This window comes from Sus scrofa, chromosome 10 (assembly GCF_000003025.6).
Source record: "Sus scrofa isolate TJ Tabasco breed Duroc chromosome 10, Sscrofa11.1, whole genome shotgun sequence".
NCBI classification, from domain to species: Eukaryota; Metazoa; Chordata; class Mammalia; order Artiodactyla; family Suidae; genus Sus; species Sus scrofa.
Window position 1 is genome coordinate 68,682,731 of NC_010452.4, and position 20,068 is coordinate 68,702,798.

Consider the following 20,068-nt stretch of genomic DNA (forward strand, 5'->3'; position numbering starts at 1 on the left):
GCTGCTGGGCCTGCACGGGAGGGCACAGGCGGCTGCTGGCGACTAATGCCTGCTTCCTGGGCGCTCTGGTCTCCGGATGGGACTCTGGGTGGGCAGGACTGCTCGTGGACCAGCAGCCTGGAGGGAGGAGGTCCCGAGGCTGCTTCAGTATTGGCTGGCCTGTCTGCAGGAGCGCTGACGGGGGCCTTTCCCAGAGGGACGCCCAGAGCTGCTTGTGGTCCGTGGCTGGGGGATGGCTGGAGTCCCCCTTCCAGAGCCTGTTCACATCTACAGTATGACTGAGTCTGGCAGGTTTGCTTCTAGGGGCTCCAAGATCATAGCTGAAGGGCCAGAATGGGGGTGGGGGTGCAGAGCTGGGCCCAGGGTCCGCGTGCTTATCCCCGGGGTGCAGACCCCTTGGCGGGTGGTGCCGGGGCCATCAGGCTGTCGTTTTGGTAACGCCCCCATCTGGCCTGTGTCTTCCTGACCGAGAAGACCGGAGCTGTGGGAAGAGCACGTCGGTACCCTGACACCCCCGCATCCCAGTCTCCTGCCCTGAACTCTTGGTCCGCTGAGTCGGCCCCTTCCCTGTCGCCGTTCCCCGCCCCGCCCTTGACGCCTCGGGGATGTCTGGATGGGCTCCCTCCCCACGCTCCCGCCCCGCCCTCTCCGGTCTCAGTCTCCCTGACCTTGTGTTTACCGCCTACGTTGACCTCTCCTGAGAGCAGCATAACCAGAGTGCCCGAAGGAGGTGGTGCCCCTGTTAAGTGTGAGCTCAAATGGATGCTCAGGAGGGGCCTTGCTGGATGAAGGAATGAAATGAGATTGTGCTTTCAAGGGCCATTTCCAGTTTCAGTCTCATGAAGTCCATTGGTTTTGTTTTTGTTTGTTTTGTTTTTTGCTAGTAGAGGGCAGGTTTTGTTCAAGATCTTTATATAAAACAGACGCAAGCTCTCTGTCCTTGCTTGTTGAAATGATCCCTCCTTGTCTTTGCTTTTTGATGGTCTTTGACTTTTAGAATCTAAGTGTCTCTTGTTAAAGAATGCGGCATGTGTTATTATGCCACGGAAATTTATATAGAAGTGTGTGAAAGTTTCTTTTTTTCCCATTTTCAGCCACACCTGAAGCATGTGGAAGTTCCTGGGCCAGGGATTGAATCTAAGCTGGAGCTGGGGCTTATACCACAGTTGCAGCAGTGCTGTATCCTTAACCTGCTGCGCTGGGCTGGGGATTGACCTGGCACCTCCACAGAGACGGGCCAGATCCTTGACCCGCGGTGCCACAGCAGGAACTCTTAAAAAATTATTATTTTTATTTCTTGCTCTTTTTTCTATCTTTTTTATGGCCTCACCTGTGGCATACAAAAGTTCCCAGGCCAGGGATCTAATCAGAGTTGCAGCTGCATCTGTGACCTGTGCTGCAGCTTGTGGCAACACCTTAACCCACTGCGCGAGGCCAGGGGTCGAACCTGCATTCTCACGGAGACAGTGTCAGATTCTTAACCCACTGAGCCACAATGGGAGCTCCCTGAGAAATTCATATTTTGATTCTTTGCTTCGTATTTTATTATTGCTTTAGTACCTGTGTGCTTCTAGGTACCTGAAAATCCTTTTTGAATTGAGACAAAGCATTAAATAAGTTCCTACTTATTTTGTGATTAAAAAGCACTTGCTAAACTTTGCTAATAAATCTCCTCAGGTTACTTATTTGAAACTGTGTTTTTGTTTGGGGGAGGGGGGGTTTGTTTTGTTTTTACCTAGATTTCCTTTTAAAACGGCATGTTTCTTATATTCGCTATCCGTAATATAGATGGATCTGTGTGTATTGAAAACATTAGAATTGCTGTCCAGAGTCATCTGCTTGGTAAATTTTAAGCCACCTTTCCATTGCTTCTGTGTATGTAGGAGGAAATGAATCCCAGCCGGAAGGCCAGGAAGACCCTCGAGAAGTTCTTAAGAAAACATTGGAATTCTGCTTGTCTAGGTAAGGAGGGGCCTGGCTTTCTAGCGCCTAAGATCTCAGGTGCTTTACGCGAAGGCGCGTCTGAACACCGTCAGGAGGAGGGGGGCCTCTGGCGGTCCCCCCATGTGTCCCCAGGTCTGTCCTGATCGCTTCTGCCGCTCTTGCGCTCTTGGAAGGTTGGATCCCTGCCTCCCCGTCCCCCTGCCAGAGAACCAGCCTCTGCGGGGTGCCCTAGTTGGCCAGCCTCACACTCTCCTCGCAGGCTAGAGCCTGAGGACAAATTTCCTCTTCTCAAAATACGCCAAACGCTGTTGTAGAAAATTGTTTTACTTGTGTATTTAGGGTGGTTTTTTCCCCTGCATACTCCCTTTTCTATTAAAAACTAGAGTAGAACATCTAAGGTTCACGTGGCAGAACTGGATCTAGAAGGTGGCGTTTAGTTCCGGATACTTCTGAGTATGACCGCAGCAGGCCCTGTGGGGAGTTCCTACCGGCTTTCCCTGGGCTGCCCCAAGACCTCACACAGGTGTCTTGGCCGAGGCCGCCTGAGGGACAGGAGGGCTGCGAGCAGGTGCGGCGAGGGGCCGCGCCCTGGGCCTGCTCCCAGTCCGCGTGTCACAAGCCAGGAGACCTTTGCGCTGCTGGATGACCACCTTTCCGGAGACCGTGTGCTGCCGCCCCCTGACGGCGCCTGTTCTGTGCTCCGGCGCCTGCGGGGCCACCGAGAGGAGCAGGCGGCACTGCCTCCACCCCACGGCAGGGCTTGGTGGAGCCTTCTTTCTGGGACCTGGGCGACCCAGAGTTCTGCCGTGTCTGGTGCTGAGATTTTGGGGGCACATTGTCCACTTCCGTGTTCACCATCGTCGCTGGCACGGCTGGTCTGGGGTCTGCCTGACCGCCAGTCTGCGGGCGTCGTCTTGGTTGCTTTGACTGCCTTTCGTCCTGGCTGCTGGAAGGGGCTGGGAGGCCGAGAGTCGGCGTCCCAGCCCCTGTGACAAGTGTTCCAACCTGAACCGCAGGGACCCCAACACCGGGCACTGGCCTTTCTTGGCCTTTTCACATTTTTCTTGCTTTCTCACTCTCTCAGCCACGTTTCCTTATTTTAAAAAGTCGTGTTTGTGATGATTTAATAGGCCACCCCAGCACTCTTTAGAGCAAAGATAACTATAATTACACTTTTCAGAAGATCTGCCTGGTGGTTAATTGGATTGTATAAAGTGCAGCGTACCTTTGCTCTCTCTGCCTCCTCAGATGTCTTAAAAAAAATTTCCCTTAAGTCAGAGAGCCAGCACATAGCAGGTGGGGTTTGAACTCCCCCCCGTCGAAAGCGTTACCACACCACACTCGCAGCTCGTGGGAAGTCTCCTGTGAGAGAAGTCATTGAGAGAGATTGTCTTCTTTCTGCAGGGAGAACCTTGCTAGTGACATGTACCTTATATCGCAGATGGACAGTGATCAGTACGTGCCAATCACCACGGTGGCCAACCTGGACCACATCAAGAAGCTCAGCACCGACATGGACCTGATTGTCGAAGTGCTGAGATGTAAGTGACCGCAGCCACAGTCTCGATGGCGTTTTCCTCGCCCGCGTGGCGGTGACACGCAGAGCCGTTCATGCGAAGGTCCTGGTGGCAGCTGGAGCCTTCCTCACCTCCCGGGCCTTTCTGGCCAGTCCCGGTGTCTGGGGAGGCGCTGTGGCGTTGATGGGGCTCCGTGACCGAACTCCCTTTGAGCCATGGTCAGAATCATTGCTCCCTCCTGTGTGGGTTTCTCACTGGGGACTGTGGACCCCAGCGCCGCCCTGTCCAGACAGTATTGGCCTCATAGGAAGTCTCAGAGTAAGCACCTCCAGCTGTGTTTTGGCTCTGCCAGTGCTTTGCACTTGCACGCGCGTTTCAGAATCGACATTCTGGTTTTTCAAATGGTGTTTTTATTGGGCTTGCACTGAATCTTTAAATTTGTTTGGAGAGTATAGACATTGTATTAAACAGTATTGAGTTTTCTGGCCCATGTATACGGAATATCTCTCTTTATTTAGAAAAGTCTTAAAAACTTTTCTCTTGGAAATGGTTTGCAGTTTTCAGTGTACAGGTCTTTCATATCTTAGCAGATTTATAACTAAAAGTTTCATATTTGGACACTTTCTTAAATTTCATTTCAGTTTCTAGGTTGGTGTAGTATATAGAAGTATAATTTACTTTTGAATATTGATCTTGTGTATTTGCAGCCTTTTAAACTCACAATTCTTGTTTTTTACAAAAATTGGAGCCCATTTTCTACGTAAAGCTCAGCTTGTCTGCTCATGTAAAGCTTCCCTTCCTGCACCTGGTCTGGGCACATGTGGTTTCCGTTTCTTGCCTCACTGCCCTGGCTTCAGTCTCCAGTGCTGTGCTGAATGGAAGTGAGAGAGTCCGCATCCTTGCCTGTCCCATCTCCTGGTGAGAACAATGCTGGACAGTGGGTTTTTGTAGGGAGGTTTCCCTTCCATTCCTAGTTTGCTGAGAATTTTCATCAGGAATGAATGCTGGCTTCTGCATCTGGGAGCTCGTTGTGTGGCTTTTTGTTTTTCAGTCTGTTAACATGGTGAATTACATTGTTTAATTTTCCGCTGGTAAACCAACCTTGCATTCCTGAGAAAAATCCACTTGCATCATATATTCTTATTTTTATATATTATTAGATTCATTTTGGCAAGTTTTGATAGGAACTTTTTATCAATGTTCACAAAGAATATTGGTCTGTAGTTTCTTGTGTTATAGTGTCTTTCGTTTTGGTATCAAAGAACCGCTGGCTTCATAGCTTGAATTGGAAGGACTCTTAAGTGTGCAGAGGAGTCTGTGCTAGAGAATCGTATTGTTTTTTCTTTGGAACTTTGAAAGGGTTCTCCAGAAACCCTGTGGGCCCTGAGTGTCCCCATAGATTGCACCTGCCGGCAGAGCTTTGGTGCCCTGTGTGGCGTGTAAGGGGTGTTTCTGTTTTGGGTCAGTTGTCTGGTTTATTAGCATGACCGTTTTCGTAGGAGTCTTTTCTTACCTTCTAAGGATTAGTGGGACCCCTAGTAAAGTTAGGGCTTCCCTTCCTGAGGTTGGTAAGGTTTGTCTCCGTGGTGGCGGACGTCTCAGCCCTGATTGGGATCCTGCTATGCGATGAGCTGAGGCTGCATGCGAGGGAATTTCAGAGTGATGCCAGAAAGGAGATAAGGTAGAAAGCCGGCCTGTCCCCGTGCTGGCAGCACGGGCCCTTGTTTGGATGGTGGCCCGGGGTTGGGTAAGATCCGTCATTAGAGAAGGCGGAGGGAAGGGTGCCTGGCAACTTGTCGTGAGTTCAGAAACGACAAAAGGAGACGGGACTTGTAGAAGGGAGAAAGTCACCGACGGCGTTGTAATCCCCTCTGAGTTGCTTGAGCTGCGGGGAGCCTCTTGCATGGCCTTACGTCTGTTGTTCTTACAGGACTTCCCCAATCCCCCTGTTCCTCAGTCTGCAAATGGAATGTGCAGGAGTGGCTCGGTGGTTTTAGGGGCTCACCCACTGCATACAGCTTTCTTGAACACGTCCGGCGAGACATTCTGACAGGTCCCGCCGGTGTAGCTGCATGAGGTCGTGGTGGAGTACAGATGCTTGCTTAGTTTACTGTTTGTGTGTCACCCATTTCTCTTCTCGTTGCAGCCTTACCTTTGGTCCAGGTGGATGAGAAGGGAGAAAAAGTCAGGCCAAATCAGAATCGTTGCATAGTGATACTACGTGAAATATCTGAATCCACCCCTGTAGAAGTAAGTCGTGGCTTCTCTGAAGAATACGTACGCTTTTTCTGTCAGCTTTTTGCTTGCTTCTGAGTTTTTGGGGAAAATGTATTTTAAAGGTTAAATATGCACAGTCACACTGTCTTCCCAAGATTTACTCACTCTGATAATTAGAGTGTGATTCATTTGTAAAGAGTGGTTCTCAAACTTTTTGATCTCAAGATTCCATTACACATTTTATGCTAAAAAAAAAAAAAAAAAGAGGGTTTATGGTAACTTCAATATTCAGACATTTAAAAACGGTTTAACTATTTGTTCACTTTAAAATGAGAGTAGGAGTTCCTGTCGTGGCGCAGTGGTTAACGAATCTGACTAGGAACCATGAGGATGCGGATTCGGTCCCTGCCCTTGCTCAGTGGGTTAACGATCCGGCGTTGCCGTGAGCTGTGGTGTAGGTTGCAGACGCGGCTCGGATCCCGCGTTGCTGTGGCTCTGGCGTAGGCTGGTGTCAACAGCTCCGATTGGACCCCTAGCCTGGGAACCTCCATATGCCGTGGGAGCGGCCCAAGAAATAGCAACAACAACAACAACAAAAAAAAAAAGACAAAAAAAAAAAAAGATTTAAAATGAGAGTAATAGGAGTTCCCTTCATGGTGCAGCAGGTAATGAACCAGACTAGTATCCATGAGAATGCGGATTTGATCTCTGGCTTCACCTAGTGGGTTAAGGATCCAGCGTTGCCATGAGCTGGGGTGGAGGGCACAGACGCGGCTCGGATCCTGCGTTGCTGTGGCTGTGGTGGAGGCCGGCGGCTACAGCTCTGATTCGACCCCTAGCCTGGAAACCTCCGTATGCTGTGGGTGCGGCCCTAAACTGCAAAGAAAAAAAATAAATAAGAAAAATAATAAACCCACAAGTTGAGACAACATATTTTCATGCTAAATAACTTTTCCAAAGAGGTATTTTCATGGTGGGCGGGGCACCGAGAGCAGCCTTGTGGCCTGTGCTGGATTCGAGCCCACATGCTTGCTTCATTGTGTCTGGGTCTCATTTGACTAGTGCATGTTTCTCATAAGAAGTCATACTTTGCGGAGTTCCCGTCGTGGCGCAGTGGTTAACGAATCCGACTAGGAACCATGAGGTTGTGGGTTCGGTCCCTGCCCTTGCTCAGTGGGTTAACGATCCGGCGTTGCCGTGAGCTGTGGTGTAGGTCGCAGATGCGGCTCGGATCCCGCGTTGCTGTGGCTCTGGCGTAGGCCGGTGGCTACAGCTCCAATTCAACCCCTAGCCTGGGAACCTCCATATGCCGCGGGAGCGGCCCAAGAAATAGCAACAACAACAACAAAAAGACAAAAAAAAAAAAAAAGAAGAAGAAGTCATACTTTGCTCTGTGCACCTGTCAGAATTTGAATGGATGCCAGGCATTTTGGATTTTACTCTATCAGTCCTGAGTGTTTTTGTACTTCTTCCTGTTTTGAGGTTCAGTTACGTGACTCGGAAGCCACTCGATCCGTGGGGACCATTTGTCGGGGGAGCAGAGCAGCCTCCCTCTAGGACGATCCCCTGCCGTGGCCGTGCCCTCTGAGTGCCTGGCCGCCGGCCTGAGAGTTGGGAGCATTTTCCGGCTCAGGCTGCGCCCCCAGGACCCAGAAGGGCACCATATGGGTGCTGCATGCTCGGCTGTCCCTGTGCCTCCAGGATGTGGTCCTCACGGCCGGAGGCCTACTGTCTGAACATCCTTGTTGCACATATTTCTTTTATTATTATTATTTCGTATGGGAGGATAACTCTGGTCCATCTTGGCTGGAGGCCAAATCCAGCTGATTTCTAGATGTCTTAAATGACCTTTCTCTCTCCAAATGCTGTCGTTACTAGCCTGCTGGTACAATTAAACATTTTCATGTTAATGTGGTTTGTGGTTTATTGGGGTCAGGAAAGCTGTCAGTGGGTTGTGGAGGTATTTCCTAGGGCAAAGAGACCCTAATTCTGGAGGCCACGCCGACCTTCTGGCCACTTTGAGAGCGGGCTGCTGGACCCAGTCTGCGGGTTGCTCGCTTGGCCTCTGCCCTTTGGAGTGGTGTCGTTTGTACTTGCTGAGGGCAAAGGGTAGCATGATGGAGAATTAATTTCTAACTTCTGTTTCCTGTAGGAAGTAGAAGCACTATTTAAAGGAGATAACTTACCGAAATTTATAAACTGTGAATTTGCCTATAATGATAATTGGTTTATTACGTTTGAAACAGAAGCTGACGCACAACAGGTACGCTCTGTTTACACTAGCCCACCCTCTCGCTCCCCTGGGCAGGCAGGGCTCACCAGTGCTTGCGCTTAGTCTGTCGTTGGACTACACGTGGGCGTGGGGAGTGCTGTCCCTTTGCAGTGCTGGGTTTGAACGTTTCTATAGCGCAGGGAAGTCGGGTCGCAGAAGCCTAAATAGGTGTGTGCAGACAGTCTTGAAGCAGTGTGAAAGCACAGGCCGTGTTTTCAAAGGAGCCCCAAGATGGGCAGCCTAGGAAAACTGGGTCTGTCCTCTATCTGTGCAGAGAAAGGTTGTAATATTTGGCAAAGTGTTTGGGAGATTTGAACACCACTGTAACTCTCCGTGGGCAACCTTCTGTCCCGAGTTGCTGGAAAAGGCATTGAGGAGCCCCGTGAGAGTCGGGCAGCTCCGTGGGTCCCCGCCCTTACTCGGGGAGAGGTGAGCCTGCGTGAGGAAACAGGGGAGGGGTTACAGGGCAAGGCGGCTGTGGGGTTCAGAAGAGAGAAACAAGAGTTTGAAAGATGGGCTTTAATTGGACAGAAAGGGAAAGACGGCCTCGGAGGAGCAAGGTGGTGGGAGGAGAGCAAAAGCCTCTTCGTGGACAGGTGCGAGCCCCCTCCCCTATGAGGGGAGGTGGGGGGCTGAGGTTGGGTCAGAGGGTCCAGAGCCTTCAGAGTAACATAGGAGAATTGGGAGAATAGGCAGCGTCATAAACGATGACTTTGGATGGAATGTTGCAGTCCTGGTCCTTCTCTGCCACACTGTTCAATTCCAAGTTCACACTGGGGTTGTTTTCCCAGGTAAAGATTCTTAACCGTCGCTCTGTGGGGCGCTTTTATGGTTTCTACTAGTCCTTACAAAATCGTATACAAGTATCGTTCATGAGAATGTTTGCCTTTTCTTCCCCCTTTTTACTGAGGTAGCGTCAATTTATAACATGAATGAAAATTTTGGATAGGGGCTCCATAGCTCTGATCAGGATCTTTTAGGGAATCTGGGACCCCAAAAAAGTGGAGAATCGTTGTTCCTAGGTACTGTCCGCCACACTTGAAGGATGTAATTCCTTAGTCAGGTCCCGTGAATCAACTGTCCGTTCATCTTCTTTCTAAGATTAACACTGTGGTCTTATGGATGCCTTTGCCCGCAGGCTTACAGGTATCTGCGAGAAGAAGTCAAAACCTTTCAAGGAAAACCAATTAAGGTAACGCAAGACCCCCGGTTTTACTTTGCTTGCCAGTGAGTATTCGTAAGTGTTCTAACAGCCGCTGTCATGCTTTCCTGCAGGCGCGGATAAAGGCAAAGGCAATCGCTATAAACACATTTTTGCCAAAGAATGGCTTTAGACCTCTGGACATGAGCCTCTATGCGCAGCAGCGTTACACGGCCTCCTTTTACTTCCCTCCCGTCTACAGCCCCCAGCAGCCGTTTCCTCTGTACAGCCTGATCGCCCCCCAGACGTGGTCAGCAACGCACAGCTATCTGGACCCGCCCTTGGTGAGTCCCGTCTACACCTGGGCCCTGTGGCGAGAGCCCCGGGGGAGACGCCGGCGACTTGGGAGGAGGGGTCTGCACGCCGTCCGCCTGCTTCACGGCTTTGCTCTGTGGTTCTGTGGGAGGGGAACACGAGCTGTGCCGTGGAAACAGCTTTTAAATAACCTGGTCCCAGGCTTTTGCCCAGTGCGCCTCTCTCCTGCCTGGCATTTCCTGTCCTGAGCAGTGGCGCCCTAGTGACCTCGGTGGGAGGCCGAGCGCTGGCAGAGCCGGGGCCTCTGAGCGCAGAGGACACGGCACGGCAGACACTTCCAAGAGGAGAGGGTGCTCGCATAGCGTCTCGCAGTCGGGGACAGTGAGAGGACACGCGGGCATGCCTCATCTCATTGAGCTTTGCAGATGCTCGTTTTTCGCTTGTTTGTTTGTTTGTTTTCAAACAAATCGAAGGCTTTTGGCAGCCCTGCATTGAGCAAGTCTGTTGGTGCCGTTTTTCCAGCAGTATTTGCTCACGTTGTGTCTCTGTGTCACTGTTTGGTTAATCTCACCTATTTCAGGCTTTTTCTTTTTTCTTGTCTTTTTTTCCTTTTCACGGCTGTCCCTGTGGCATATGGCAGTTCCCAGGCCGGGGTTGAGTTGGAGCTGCAGCTGCCAGCCTGCGCCATAGCCACAGCAAGGCTGGAACTGAGCCTGTCTGTGACCTGCGCCACAGCTTGTGGTGATGCCACATCCTTACCCCACTGAGCAAGGCCAGGGGTCAAACCTGTATCCTCACGGACACTTAGCCTGGTGAGCCACAACGGGCTCCTCAGGCTCAGCCCTCTGGCTTCTCGTTAGCGGCCGTTGGCTGCGGAGCTCTGGCGCCAACGGTCTCTGGCGCCACTGCTGGGCTCCCTGACGATCCAGAGGGTGGTGAGCACGTTTAGCAGCACAAGATTTTCTAATGCAGGTGTGTACGCCGTTTTTAAAAGATAGGCCACTACCGCACCCCTGCTAGAGTAGAAGAGTGAAAACCGTTTTTATGTGCACTGGGAAACCAAAAAGTTCACGTGCCTCCCTTTTTTGCCGTGGTCTGGAACGGGGCCCGCGGTGTCTCTGAGGTCTGCCTGGACTGTCTTAGAAGCTTCGTTTCTCACTCCAGCCCCAGAGTTGGGTGGCATGATTACTTTCTATGGATTCTGGCTTGTGTTAAGGCCAGGGTTGGAATTCCTGGCTATGTAAGGAGTCCGGGCACTGTTCTCCAGCCGAGCTGCTGTGGGCGTTAGGGTGACCGACAGGCCGTGTCTGGGAACCGGCCTGGGTTTGATGCTTGGGGTGCGAGGCCCAGGGCTGCTCTGTGGAGTGCAGAGCGGGTGAAGGTTGTGGTTGGACGGCAGGAGCTGAGCGAGCGACTCTGAAGGGGCAGCTGGGGACCCTGTGCGTGAGACGGGCGGGGTGGGGGTCCCATCGGCTGGGAGGCACTCAGGTCCTGGGGCAGTGAGCCAGGCCCCCGCCTGTGGAGCGTCACCACTTGCACTAGGAAGAGGGTGACGACTGAAGAAGGAGAGCGAGGGGACAGGGCGCTGGGGCCCCTGGGGGCCTGGTGCCGCTCAGGCCCAGAGAGCACAGCCCGGGGGTGACACTGCTCAAGCAGGCGACGTCACATGAAGCTCTGAGCATGTCTGTGGCAGCGGCGGGGAGGCGAGGTGGGCGAGCCGTCAGGCCCCGCTGCACAGGCCCTTGAACGAGTCCTGAGGCGTGAGGACGGGGGGAGGGACAGAAGCCCAGAGCCACCGCGCAGGGGGACACGGTGAGCACGCGGGCCTGCGGCCATCCCCTCTGAGCGAATCCTCACGGAGGGGAGACGCGCTGCATCTGGGAAGCCTGCCGCCTGCCACGTTCCTGTCTTGTGAGGGAGGAAGTCTCCAAGGGGAGCCGGGTCCCCAGGGCTCGCGCCACGCTTGTTCTCCGGATGGCCGGCGTCTTCCTTGTCCTTTGTCCTCTGCGCTAAACACCCCGCAGCCTTTCGTGCAGGAGGGAAAGAAGGCCCCATGGGTTCTCAGCAGGTTGTGTGAAATGACTGTGATAGCAGTCATTTGTTTTTAAACTCCTGAGCGAAATTAAATTCCAGGGTTTTACATGTGAAATTGCGGAGATGAAATGATTAGTCCAGCTCCTCTCTCCGTGGTGTACAGTCTTCAGACTCTAGTTCTGGTTCCACTGAGGTGTTTCTCAGTATGTGACCGTTTCTCCGAAGAGCTTCGGGGGTCCTAACACGGCCGTACCTGCGTCCTGCCCCCCAGCACTTCCCTTTTGTGAATCTACTTCTCCTTTTTGTTTGGTCCTAAGCTGTCGCGTCGTCCTGTTACAGCTTTCAGTCAGCTCTGGTTAAGAGGCCTTGCCGGGCTTTGTGTCTTTGCCCCCCACGCCCACCCCCCACCCTCCCAAACAGGCTGGGGTGGGAGGGCTTGGTGGAGCCGAACCTCCAGTGGCGTCTCCACGGAAAGTATTTGAAGCCTTGTGTTTAGAATCCGGAGCACAGGAGTGATCACTCTTTTCATCTTTTTAGACACAGAACTGGTTCATTACCAAGTTTTGTTTTATTTTTGTCTACATTTATGTTTTTTAAATAGCTGATATTTAAAATTCTGTACTTAATCTTTTTAATATTTTAAGGTTATATTTAGGAATGTGTCTTTTAAGGGAACTGTAAGCCCCGTTTAGTCTTCTTCTTATGTGTGTGTCAGTCTGTTTGTGTGAAGTCTGTCACCTTAAATGGTGACTTGGAAGTAGTTATTAAATGCTCTGGGTAAAAACGGCATGCTCAAGGCTGTGCTTCTGAAACAGAACCCTAACTGTCCCTGAGATGGAGAACTGGATGGATTTCATTCAGGTCATCAGCAATGAAGAGGGGTCGCTGACTTGCTGTCAGTCGCAGGGGGTGGGACTCAGGACAGTGTGTGGGAACATGCCCAGCCTGTGCCCAGAGCAGCTGGAGTCATGGGCACACGCTTCCCTCCCACGGACGGCGGCTTCCGTGGGGCTCCTGTGAGGTCTTGGCCGTAGGCAGTGACCCTCCCGAGTGCCCCTGACCCTAACCCTCCCCAGGGCTCCCCGCCACGGGGACCATCCCAGGTGGAACCTAAGTGACCAGCCGTAACCGACCTGAGGTCTGTCTGTTTTTAACGAGTCTAGGTAACGCCTTTCCCCAATACTGGATTTATAAACGGGTTCACGTCTCCAACCTTCAAACCTGCGGCGTCTCCTCTGGCTTCGCTCAGACAGTACCCGCCGAGAAGCAGGCAAGTTCCAGGGTTTGGAATAAGAGGTCGCCGCCACATTGTTTGCTTTCAGATGTTAAACCTCAGTAATTCTCAGCGTGCGTGTGGGTCACGGGGCCGCGTGCAGCGCTATGCCTGTGCTCACGAGGGCAGATGGACCCTCAGTGATGTCCCTTGCAGGTGGGCGGCAGGTAGACGCCTGGAAGCATGGAGTCAGCCTCCGGGCGGTGCCTGCTGTGGGGCCTCCCTGGGGTGAACCCCTTGAAACAAAGGCTTCAGGGCCTGCTTGTACCTGGGGCCTGGGTCACACAGCCAAGCCCAGCACTGACACTTTGTTTAGATTATCAGACACATTATATGGGTCAGCAGTTTTAAATAACATTTTATGTTTTTCCTAAGTAGAAAGCACTGGTTTTGTAATGCTGCGATGGTTTCAGACCTGAACACATCCAAACATTCTAACTGCAGGAACCCCAGTAAATCTCACCTGCGCCAGGCCATCCCCAGTGCGGAGAGAGGCCCGGGGCTCCTAGAGAGCCCCTCCATATTTAACTTCACCGCCGAGCGGCTGATCAACGGAGTGCGGAGCCCGCAGACGCGGCAGGCGAGCCAGCCCAGAGCGCGGATCCAGACCCCTGCAGCCTTCGCCAAGAGAGAGGTGGGGCCGGGGCGAGTGGAGCAGAGCAGCCTCGAGTCCCCTCCCGGCTTAGGGAGAGGAAGGTGAGTGTTGCAGTGCTGGCGGGACAGGTGCTGTGTACTTCCAGAGTGCTGGCAGTGTCGAACCCCACTGCTCCGGGTGTGTTTTGCAACTGTTACTGTCAAGTCCATTGCGGAAAATCACATGGGAGGCTATAACCCTCAAAGGTTTTACGTAATTACTCAGGTTATTTTTCGAGCACACCCCTGCCAGGTCCCAAGTTTGGGTCAAATGACACTGTTCGGGGAGCACTAAGGCTGTCCAGAGCCGCGTCAGGTCACAGTCGTGGTGTGCACACGTGACCAGACCCCCTTTCCGTGAGCCTGTAGTCCTCTGGCCACGTGTCACACGGTGGACAGAGAGTGAGTTGAGTAGCCAGCAGACCAGAGTAAGTTCCATTCACACTGAATTTATTTATAAACGAGAGCTGTTCTGTGTAAGTGATGCCCACGGGCCACGCCCAGGGAGGTTCCGTGCCTGCCATCCTCGGCACCGCAGGGTCCCAGGTCCTGCTGACCAGCACAGCGCCTCTGTCCCCGCAGTCCCACGGCCCTCCCACAGCAGTCCAGCTTCTGACAATGGCAGGAACGTCCACCCCCATGTGTGACACGTGCAGACCTCCATGCCCCCAGCAGGGAGTCGTGCTCCCCGCAAAGGACTGACCTGCACTGGGGACGTGTCAGGAGAGGGAAGGGCTCAGCCGAGGCGCATCAGGACCAGGGCCAGCGGGAGAAGCTGGCCAGGGAGTCCTTGTGGTCTTTGGTCTCCAGAGAGGGTTCAGAGCTGAGGACCCAGGAAGCAGAACCGGGCTGGCAGCAGGTCAGGTGGTCCCTGGTGGCCCTCGCTGGGTCACAGACCCAGCACCTGCTGGTCTCCTGAGTTAGGACCGTGCTTTGGGGCGTTGTAGCCCCTGTAGCCTTGCAGCTGAGGCTGTGGGCTGCCCGTCTGCTCCCCGGACTGGGCACACACCCCTTGTGCGATGCCGGCACCAGCACCACGGGGTGGAGGCTTCATCTCCTTAGGCCTCCCGGGTGGGACCAAGACCCCTCAAGACCCCTCCGGGGCGGGAAAGGGCTGGCCCGCCTGCCAAGCAGCACTGTAGGTAAGGATTGGCAGGCCAGCCTCAGCACCACACGTCACTGCCGTGAGCCTGGGCGGATGGGGCTGGATGCCGCCTCTTCACTCAGCTTCAGCACAGGCATCTTACAGCGTCCCTTCCACCAGCCTCCTCCAGGGTCTCCTTGTCACCACACTGAGTCCTGGTGTCTCTAGGTTTCTCATCCAGGCAGAGCCCTGGCTTCCTCCTCAGGAGCTGCTAACTCCATCCTTCCAGTCCTTTCTGCCTCCAGACGCAATTTATAGCAAATAGGTCACTTGGAGTTCTGCTCCCAGGGGGCTAGCCTGCACCTGGCTTTCAGGAACACCCTGATTGCCATGTGACGCGGAGGTGGTCGGCATGCTGCCTGGCCCCCTGCAGTCCCGATGCAGAGCACCCCCGAGTCCAGGGACCCCCCCACAGGCCAGGGGTACGTACCGAGGGCAGGGAGGCACTACAGCAGACCGGAGTGGCCTTGCCGTCTCTGTGGCTCAGGGCCCCGTTCACGTGGGGCTCGCATCCCTAGGCTCTTGCCGTCTACCTAGCGGGAGCCAAAGGCAGGACCGTTTCTGTGGGAGGGTGCGGCTTGGCTCCAGGATCCACAGGGTCCCTGCCTGGCCCGGGAGTCAGCGCGCTGGGCTGGTCACTCCGATTCCTTAGGCATCGTGGCCAAGACTGTGGTCGGCCTCCTGTGAAAGAAAGGAGAGAGTCAAGGTTATTTCTCAGTCCTTTTCTAGCTAGTATAGTACAGCCCTCAGGCTGTCTTTGCATTCAGCTGAAATGACAGAGGATACCTACATAAACATTGTACCTTGGAACTCATGCTGAATCTAGGCCAGAAACCCACGCAGGGCAGCGGGGGTGTCCTAGTGCCCCCCCCCGTAGGTGCCGTGTTTCTGCGGCGAGAGCTGTGGCGTGTGGGACGTGCCAATGCCTGCAGCTCTGACGCTGGGCCCTGGGGGCCTTGGAGCCTGAGCTGACAGCGGTGTGGAAAGCGCTGGGGCTCTGGGCTGTGGAGGCCCCTGGGTGCGGCGGCCTGACGCTGAGGGCAAGAGCATCTTCCCCTTCTGGTGGCACATCGATGGAGTTCCCTTTTCAGACAGTTTTCAGACAGTTGGCCCGGTGTCAGATTTTGCACACCTCACCACGCCACTGGAACGGATACTCAGGTATCCGTATTGCAGCAGAGCTTCTAAGTGGAAAACCCTTTCCGGTGGTGTTTTCTTTTCTTGGCCTCCCGAGACTCTGCCGCAGTCCCACCAGAGTGGTTTCACTTGTTTTGCGCCTTAGGGTTGGTGTTTAGGACCACAAGGCGTCCGTGAAGGTGGCAGTCCTAGAGGCGCTCTGCGCTCTGCGGCGTGTCTCAGGTGGGAAGGCTGACCGCCCTTTGCTTCCTCTCCTCTAGGAAGAACTCCTTCGGTTACCGGAAGAAGCGCGAGGAGAAGTTCACAGTGAGTAGGCCCTGGGCCGGGGCCCCTTTCACAAGCCTTTCCAGCCTCACTGATGCTAAACAAGCAGAGGGGGTTCCTGTTGTGGCTCGGCCGGTCACAAACCCTACTAGTATCCGTGAGGATGTGGGTTCGATCCCTGGCCTCACTTGGTGGGTTAAGGATCCTGTGTTGCTGTGGCTGGGGTGGAGGCCGGCAGCTGCGGCTCTGATTCAGCCCCTCGCCTGGAAACCTCCATATGCCGAGGGGACGGCCCTAAAAAGCCTAGAAATAAAGAGGAGGAAGGAGTGGCCTTCCTGAGGAACTGTCCGCACGTGGCCCGGCGAGTCCCTTCTGTGTGGGGAACCCGTGGGGTACTTTGAAATCACTGGAGTCATGAGTCTGGGCAGCAGAATCAACTTCTCCCACGCGGGCTTAGCTCGGTGTTTCTCACTCGAGAGCCGACTCTGTAGGACTGTAGGACGCGTCGTTGCCTTGTGCTGGGTGTGACGTCGGGCCAGGGCCCCCCCAGGTACGGGTGGTGGTGGTCCCGAGTGGCGGGTACCTGAGACGTGGCGCGCGCTATGCGGGGCTCGGGGGGGGGGGGGCGCACCTGGGAGCGTGGCAGTGCGCCTGGAGACCTGGGCTTGGCGGGGGCTCCGCACTCGGGGGCTGGTACCGACCCTGAGAAGTTCTTGGTCTGGACCCCGAGTCCTTGAGTATGTGTGTCCTTCCGAGTTTACTTGCCTAGAACTCAGAGAGTGCAGATTGCTGGTGAGGGAACACCCTTGTTTTCACCATATTGGTGAGTTGGGTGTAGTTTTCGGTAAACCCTTTGGTGAGGCGGTTTATATCGTTTGGTTCTCATTGGACTGAGTGAATTTCTGTAACATCGGGATGAACAAGACGGGCATCTGACTATCTCTTGAGATACGAGTTACCTTACAGGTGTCACTCCCCCGGCCACTGCCTCACCACAAGGGTGAACCTGACCCACTGCCATTTCCGTGCCGCCCTGCGTCCTTGTCTGCGAGCTCACACCGGGAGACACTCAGCTGCCCGCCGCGGGGGCCGGTGTGTGTACCGGGAAGGCCTGTTGCTGCCCTGGGCCTCGTGAGGGCCTGAGAAACGTGGAGGCGGGTCGTGGAATGTGAGCAGATGGCCCGACCAGGCCCACGGGACCAGGGGTGGCCTTTGTGCCTCGCCTGAGGCTGTTCCGACCCTGACATGTTAAACTCTGCCTTTTTTGTCCCTCCAAGTTGAGACTTAGTCAGTTTTGGTCAGCCCTTTCTTCCTAGTGATGCTTCTCTCCTGCAAAGCTGGCTTCACCTCAGAAACATGCAGATGTTTAAAGCCTCTCAGAGCTGCTCTGAGGAGTTCCCTTGTGGCACAGTAGGTTAAGGATCCAGTGTTGTCACTGCAGCGGCTCAAGTCGCTGCTGTGGTGCAGGTTTGATCCCTGGCCTGGAAACTGCCTTATGTTTGAGATGGTAGCGTGTGAATTGCGGTGCTTGCTGCAGCCACGCAGCTCCCCGTGCGGCCTTGTGCCCTGAGCCCGCAGGCTGCCCTTCAGGAGACACCCAGGCAGGAGGCCCAGAGAGACGTGGCGGGCTTGTGGGCAGCTTGGATCCTTTTTCACCCTTAACCCGCCCTCACTTGGATTCCAGCAGATTTTCTCTAGATTTTAGCTCCATAGGGATAATCTTTCCGCTGGTGTAAATTTCTGGGAACCGTCGGCCGTTTCAAGTCATGTGAGCCCCACGAGGGCGTTGTTGCCAGTCCAGGTAGCGCACGTTCAAGTTAAATACCTATGTTCTACCCACATGTAAACTCTCTCTGGTCTCTTTCAACCAGGGAGCTGGAAACTCCGCAGGGGCTTCTAGCGGGTTGACTACGAGTGGCCGAATACCGCGCACCACTGCCTTTCTCTTGAGGTCCTGGGCTTATAAATTAGACTTAGCTATGATTATGCTGAGTCTACTCTTGAAGTCAGGGAATGCGATAGGAATCTCTTACCAAATACCATGCTTTTACCTCCTGAGGAAAAATATGAGGGCTTTCACTACTACGTTGGTTTTTAGGTAAGGGAAGCCCCTCCCCCTTTTGGTTCCGCTGCTTCTCTTTTTGGTGGAAATCTCTGTAAGGTTTCTTCCCTGAGTTGTGCGGAAGTGCGAGAGTGGCTTCCGTTTCCACGTTGTCCTTCACCACACAGAACACACAGCACGGTGACAGCCACGAGCTTTTGGCGGTGAGGCTCGGCTCCCTGCCCCACGCCTGTCCCTGGGCTGGGCCTCCTGGGTCCCCATTGCTGCCTGAGGCTCTTGACGGTGTGTTTGGTAGTGGCCAGCAGCCGCCGTGAAGTTTTTGTCTTTGCAGCTCTGCTCTTGTGGTCGGACTTGCTGGCAGGGACCTTGGAGAGGTGGCAGGCGTCACGCGGTTGTATTGGTTGTCCATCTTTCCGGCCAGGGGTGGGCGTGAGGAGATGCGGGCCGAGGCTGGGCCTCCCTTGGCCGCTGTGTTTCTGAGCACGGCCCTGCCCCTCCGCCAGGCGCCCTCACAGTGTCCTTCTCTTTCAGAGGAGTCAGACTCAGTCTCCAACGCCGCCCAGGCCTCCGTCCCCGAGCTTTGAACTCGGGCTGTCCAGCTTCCCCCCGCTGCCTGGGGCGGCGGGGCACTTGAAGACGGAGGACTCGTTTGAGAACCGGCTGCCCGGCTTGCTCGCAGGGCCAGCCAAAGAAAGGGTAAGGGTCACATCCCCAGCCTGGCACCTGCCACACACGTGCTTCTCGCGGGTGGAAGAGGCTCTCGGAGGGGGAGGGTTGCAGAGGCCACCCAGGCTCTGCCTGGTGGGGTCAGCGGGAAGCCCGTGCTGCTGTGCTCGCCCGAGACCCAGGGGGCCGTGTTCCTCTTGCTCGTCAGGAGTCGTATTTTACAGGGCAGCAGAAAGAAAAAGCAAAATCCTCCTACCAGAAACACCACCTTTCTAGTAACCTACCTGAGTCGCCACTTAGCTGTGACGCTGGTGGCTGTGTGACCTCCAGGCTGCCAGGCGGGTGGTGTCCGCCCCACCGCGGAGCTCACACAGGAGCAGGTGTCGGTTTCAAGCTCCCCTGCTGCTTCTGCCGCAGTTGACAAGTGCAGGGGGCTTCGCCCACTGCAGACCAGCGTTCCTGGCTCCTGGGGCCCCCAGGCACCTGGGCAGAGGTGGCTGGAGGCCTTCGTCCAGGTGCCCTGCCGAGCTCTCAGCCTGGCTGTGTCTTTCCCCGGTTGGAACCCTGCCCCACCGCCCCCTCCAGCACCTGACATCCTACCCCCAGATCTGAAGAGCCAGAACCCCCGGCTCCTGGACTGGAAGGGCACTACCCTGCGGCGCCTCCCCGAAGCCCCTCAGTGCCAGGCCGGCTCTCGGTGGGATTCGCAGGCCAGGCGTGTAGTTGTCTTCCAGTGGCCTGTGGTTACTGCTCCCGTTTTAACCTTCGTGGTTGCAAGGATTCCAAGATTCTGTGTGGGAGAGTAACCAGCACATGGTAAATTTGGCGTGGCTGGTGCATTTCTCCTGCCAGGGCTTTCTGTGTTACCAGTGCCCGCGGGGCGACAGTGGAGGGTTGGTGCTGCCAGAGGAGCCCGGGTCTAGTCCTCCCCGAGCCTGCCGGCTGCCACACCATTTCTCAGCCAGCTTTTTTTTTTTTTCGTCTTTTTGCCATTTCTTGGGCCGCTCCCGCAGCATGTGGAGGTTCCCAGGCTAGGGGTCGAATCGGAGCTGTAGCTGCCAGCGTAGGCCAGAGCCGCAGCAACGCGGGATCTGAGCCGCATCTGCAACCTACACCACAGCTCACGGCAACGCCAGATCGTTAACCCACTGAACAAGGGCAGGGACCGAACCCGCAGCCTCACGGTTCCTAGTTGGATTCGTTAACCACTGCACCACGACGGGAGCTCCTCAGCCAGCTTTTTAAAAATTGTTTTATTCTTTCTCACGTCGTGAGTTTGTGTAAAATTTATCTGGAAGAAAGAATTGCTCCTGTACAAGCCAGCCTGGTTCCAGGTGGAGGTCCGTGTCCCCACTTCTCGGGGGCCCCGGGCAGCCGTGTGGGGCTGCAGGCCTGGCTGGGGGTGGGCGGGGGGGTGGGACCCCACAGCCCTGGGCCCGAGCTTTGATG

At 54.7% G+C, this 20,068-nt stretch overlaps 1 protein-coding gene across 3 annotated transcripts in view; it reads left to right on the forward strand.

The window, feature by feature from the left end:
* Positions 1 to 20,068, forward strand: part of LARP4B (La ribonucleoprotein domain family member 4B) — an 86,299-nt gene that overhangs the window by 61,135 nt on the left and 5,096 nt on the right. For 2 of the 3 annotated variants that reach the window (XM_021065070.1, XM_013980371.2), the window contains 10 exons: positions 1,884 to 1,962; positions 3,349 to 3,485; positions 5,608 to 5,711; positions 7,831 to 7,941; positions 9,089 to 9,142; positions 9,226 to 9,435; positions 12,604 to 12,710; positions 13,158 to 13,409; positions 15,888 to 15,933; positions 18,485 to 18,649. In XM_021065070.1, the coding sequence (XP_020920729.1) occupies positions 1,884 to 1,962; positions 3,349 to 3,485; positions 5,608 to 5,711; positions 7,831 to 7,941; positions 9,089 to 9,142; positions 9,226 to 9,435; positions 12,604 to 12,710; positions 13,158 to 13,409; positions 15,888 to 15,933; positions 18,485 to 18,649 (1,265 nt within the window). Of the gene's footprint in view, positions 1 to 1,883; positions 1,963 to 3,348; positions 3,486 to 5,607; positions 5,712 to 7,830; positions 7,942 to 9,088; positions 9,143 to 9,225; positions 9,436 to 12,603; positions 12,711 to 13,157; positions 13,410 to 15,887; positions 15,934 to 18,484; positions 18,650 to 20,068 lie in introns of those variants that run through there. The other variant, XM_013980372.2, reaches the window with a different exon arrangement.